Source organism: Eimeria tenella, genomic scaffold (genome assembly GCF_000499545.2).
Source record: "Eimeria tenella Houghton genomic scaffold, Eth_scaff108, whole genome shotgun sequence".
In the NCBI taxonomy this organism is placed as follows: domain Eukaryota; phylum Apicomplexa; class Conoidasida; order Eucoccidiorida; family Eimeriidae; genus Eimeria; species Eimeria tenella.
This window is the reverse complement of record NW_013541470.1, coordinates 110,711-114,697: the sequence shown is the minus strand read 5'-3', so window position 1 is coordinate 114,697 and position 3,987 is coordinate 110,711. Positions and strand designations below refer to the sequence as shown.

At 61.1% G+C, this 3,987-nt stretch overlaps 2 protein-coding genes across 2 annotated transcripts in view; one reads left to right on the top strand and one right to left on the bottom strand.

Moving 5' to 3' along the window:
* Positions 1–195: 195 nt before the first annotated feature.
* Positions 196–2,474, top strand: ETH_00027320 (uncharacterized protein; the record flags this gene model as incomplete). Its single annotated transcript, XM_013372803.1, has 1 exon — positions 196–2,474. A coding segment is annotated over one exon (2,279 nt), but the record flags the coding sequence as incomplete, so codon positions are not given.
* A 634-nt stretch (positions 2,475–3,108) lies between these two features.
* Positions 3,109–3,987, bottom strand: part of ETH_00027315 (uncharacterized protein) — a gene marked incomplete at both ends in the record, with an annotated part of 1,604 nt that continues 725 nt past the window's right edge. Inside the window, one exon of the mRNA XM_013372802.1 lies at positions 3,109–3,987. Within this exon, the coding sequence (XP_013228256.1) occupies positions 3,109–3,987 (879 nt within the window).

Genomic DNA, 3,987 nt, shown 5'->3' with positions numbered 1-3,987 from the left:
GTGAGTTGGGTCTCTGCCCCAAATGCGTTGATGAGGTTCAGGTGCCGAACCAAAGCAAGCGCTGCAGCAGCGACTCGACGCACCGCAGCAGCAGCAGCAGCAGCAGCAGCAGCAGGACTCAAAAGCTGACTTGCCAAGACAGGGCTTTGCTGCAGCTGTGGCAGCAGCAACGGTGTCTCTTCGTCTGCGGCTCAGGGGCCCACGATGACCACTACCACCTTCTTGCGACTCTCTCAGGCCCTATAGGCAGCAGCAGCAGCAGCTGCTGCAGCAGCAGCAGCAGCAAGGAAGAAAACGCTATTGTTCAACAGCAGCCGCTGCTGCCGCCGCCACCGTCTCTAGATGAGGTTTTGAAGCCGCTGCAGCAGCGCATAAGGCAGCAGCAGCACCAGCAGCAGCAGCAGCAGCAGCAGCAACAGCAGCAGCAGCCGCAGCAGCAGCAGCAGAAACAGCTAGCTTTGCCTCCAGTCGTTGCTGTTTTGAGGCGGCACGTGCTAGACCCTCCCGTATCAGAGCAGGAGCTGCTGCAGGAAGTTCTGTCCTTGCCGCAGCAGCAGCCGCAGCAGCAGCAGTCGCAGAAGCAGCAGCAGCAGCAGGAGGAGAGCCAAGGGCTTCGACAGCAGCCACAGCCGCAGCAGCAACAGCCGCAGCAGCAACAGCAGCAGGAGCCGCAGCGCAGTCAGCTGCAAGACTTGCAGAGTTCTGCTTTGCAAGCGGCTGTGCCGGAGCAGGAATACCTTCTGGATTTTTTGCTGCAGAGCCAGCAGCCACAGCAGCAGCAGCAGCAGCAGCAGTCCGAGCAGCAGCCGCAGCACCACCAAGAGCCACTGCAGCAGCAGCAGCAGCAGCAGCAGGAGCAGCAAAACGCGTACCTGCCGCTGCCGCTGCTGACGAATGACCGATTTAGAGACCACCGATTGGCCTCGCAGCTGCGGCTGCCTTTCCTTCACTGGCGGCAGCTGTCTTTGCTGCCTTTTGCTTTCCAGCAGCAGCAGCAGCAGCGGCAGCAGCAGCAGCGGCAGCAGCAGCAGCAGCAGCAGCATGCAGTGGGACACGCAGCGGAGGCTAGCGGCAGAGAAAAGTGGAGGAGACCGGACACTGCTTTCTTTGGGACCGATCTGCAGCTGCAGCACGAGCAGCAGCAGCAGCAAGAACCACTTCAGGGACCCCGATATCATGGGCGGAAACTGCAGCAGCAGCAGCAGCAGCAGGGCAGTCTGCAGCAGCAGAGGCACGCGAGCAGGGACATTCACTTACACAAGGATGGCCACGTCTACGAGGGGGTAAGCCAGCTGCAGAAGCTGCAGCAGCTGCAACAGCAGCAGCTGCAGCAGCAGCAAGTGCAACAGCAGCAGCAAGTCCAGCAGCACAAGCAGGAGCAGCAGCCACAGCCGCAGCAGCAGCACCGAATAGGGGATTCCAAGGAGGCTGCTGAGCTTCAGCAGCAACGAGAACGGGGTTTCTTTGCTGCAGCTCCTTTTGCTGCTCCTGAGCAGCAACAGCAGCAGCAGGTGGGTGAAGCTGACTGGCCCTGGATGAGGCGCGCCAAGCAGCAGCAGCAGCAGCAGCAACAGCAGCAGGAGTGGCAGAGGGGCAGCAGAATGCTGCAAAATATATTTGCCCCTCCTGGAGCCCCTGTGCTGTTTGTCGGGGAGCGGCGGCTAGTGACAGCACGCGTGCAGCAGCAGCAGCAGCAGCCACAGCAGCAGCCACAACAGCAGCAGCTACAGCAGCAGCAGCCACAGCAGCAGCAGCCACAGCAGCAGCAGCAGCAGCAGCAGCAGCAGCCACAGCAGCAGCAGCAGCAGGAACCCCAGCAGCCACAGCAGCAGCAGCAGGAACCCCAGCAGCCACAGCAGCAGCAGCAGGAACCCCAGCAGCCACAGCAGCAGCACCGACAGCCGCAGCAGCCACAACAACTACAGCTTCAGGAGCAGCAGCCACAGCAGCTACCGCCGCAGCAGCAGCAGCAACCACAGCAGCAGCAGCTACGTGAGATCTGGCATGTCCCTGTTGAGCGCTCCAACAAGGAAGCTGCAGCAGCAACAGCAGCAGCAGCAGCAGCAGCTGAGCGCGGCTGCGAGTCGCAGTTGAGCTCGTTCTTGCAGCGGCAGCAGGAGCACGGACAGGCAGCAGCAGCAGCAGCAGCAGCAGGGTCCTGGAAGCTGCCGCCGCTGCAGCTGCTAAAAGCTGTTGATAATCCCTCAGCGTGGCAGCAGCAAGAAGCTCTTGAGGGCGACAGGCTGTGGCTGGGCGTAGACACAATGCCCCTGCTAGCCAGGATTGCAGCAGCAAAGCAGCGAATGCAGCAGCTGCAGCAGCAGCAGCAACAGCTGCAGCAGCAGCTGCTGCAGCTGCAGCAGCAGCAGCTGCAGCAGCAGCAGCTGCAGCAGCAGCAGCAGCGGAAGGACAACGCTGAGAGGGAGGCTGCGGGGCAAGAGGCAGCGACCCACTGCACATACAACTGCAGCTGATGGCGCACCGGACACACCAGCCGCAGCAGCAGCAGCAGCAGCAGCAGCAGAACTGGCACGGACCTTAGCAGCTGCATCGGTACAGCAGTCACTGCAGCAACAGCTGCAGCAGCTGCAGCAGCTGCAGCAGTTGCAGCAGTTGCAGCTGTAGCTTCTGTTTATTTCTTTTTGTTGTTGCTCTGTGTGTCAAGGCAGCAGCAGCAAGTGCTGCTGCAGTGTCTGCTGCTGTTTCTGTTCGTGCTGCTGCTGCAGCAGCAGTTCCTGCTGCTGTCTTTGCAACTTCTTTTTTAGCTGAAACCTCTTTGGCAAACTTTGAGTTCAAACTGGCGTCGAATGAAGCGGAAAAAGCAGCAGCAGGTGCTGCTCTGGCTGCTGCTGCTGCTGCTTGTGGAGTTACAGCAGCACGAGCTGCTGTTGCTGCAGCAGCAGCAGGAGCTCACAGTCAAGCACTGCTGCGCAGCGGCTGCAGCGCGTCTGCCGCCTTTGCTGCCGGCAAGTTCACTGCGGCAGCAGCAGCAGCAGCAGCAGCAGCAGCAGCAGCTGGCGCCGCTGCAAGCGGATCTGCCGCTGGGCAGCAGCAGCAGCAGCTGCTGCTGCTGCTGCCGCGTCGCTGCGATGCGGGTTCACAGGAGGCCTACGGGCAGCAATTGCTGCTGCTGCTGCAGTTGCCAGTGCTGTTGTAGCTGCAGGCGCTGCTCGTGCAGCAGCAGCAGCTGCTGTAGCCGCTGCTGCTGCTGCTGCCGCAGCTGCTGCAGCGCGTGTGTCCCCCCTGCTGCCTCCATTTGTAGTATCTCTTGAGAGTAAAAAGAGACACAGAATGAACAGCAGCAAATCTGGCGAGGTAGCAAAAGTGGCGGTGCTCGTCAGGGTCTTCGCCCGGCTCTGCTGCTGCTGCTGCTGCAGTAGCAGCAGCAGCAGCAGGCTGCTGCAGCTCAAGCGGGTTGGGCCTGCTAAAAAACTGCAGCGGCAGCGGCAGCTGCTGCGGCGCAACGCCGAAGAGGCGGAGAGCGAGGCCCACGAGCGTGTCTTCATTGAAGACTTCTGGGAGTTGTGCTGCAGCAGCAGCAGCAGCAGCAGCAGCAGCAGCAGACAAAATGTACATCCCCCCCAGCACATAACTTGGGTAGTACATGTAAGGATATATATCTGAAGGCTGATGACTTTTATTTGTTTTGCTGCGCTGAGCGAGGCCCCCGAAGGGCCCCTCTTTGAGGTCCCCGAGCACGAGGGCCTGCTGCTGCTGCTGCTGCTGCAGCAGCAGCAGCAGCTGCCGCCGCTGCTGCAGCAGCACGTCCCCGTCCACCTTTATCAAGAAGGAAGCAGCAGGACATGCTGCTGCTTGCCACTGCAGCACGGTGAGGGTTTTTGCTGCTAAGGTGGAGTAGCTGTCGGGGACCGAGAGCAGCAGCATGTCCCCTGCTGCTGCTGCTTCCGCAGCCACTGCAGCAGCAGCAGCAGCAGCAGCAGCTGCTGCTGCTGGTGGTCGACGGCTGCTGCTCCACCGCAGCAGCAA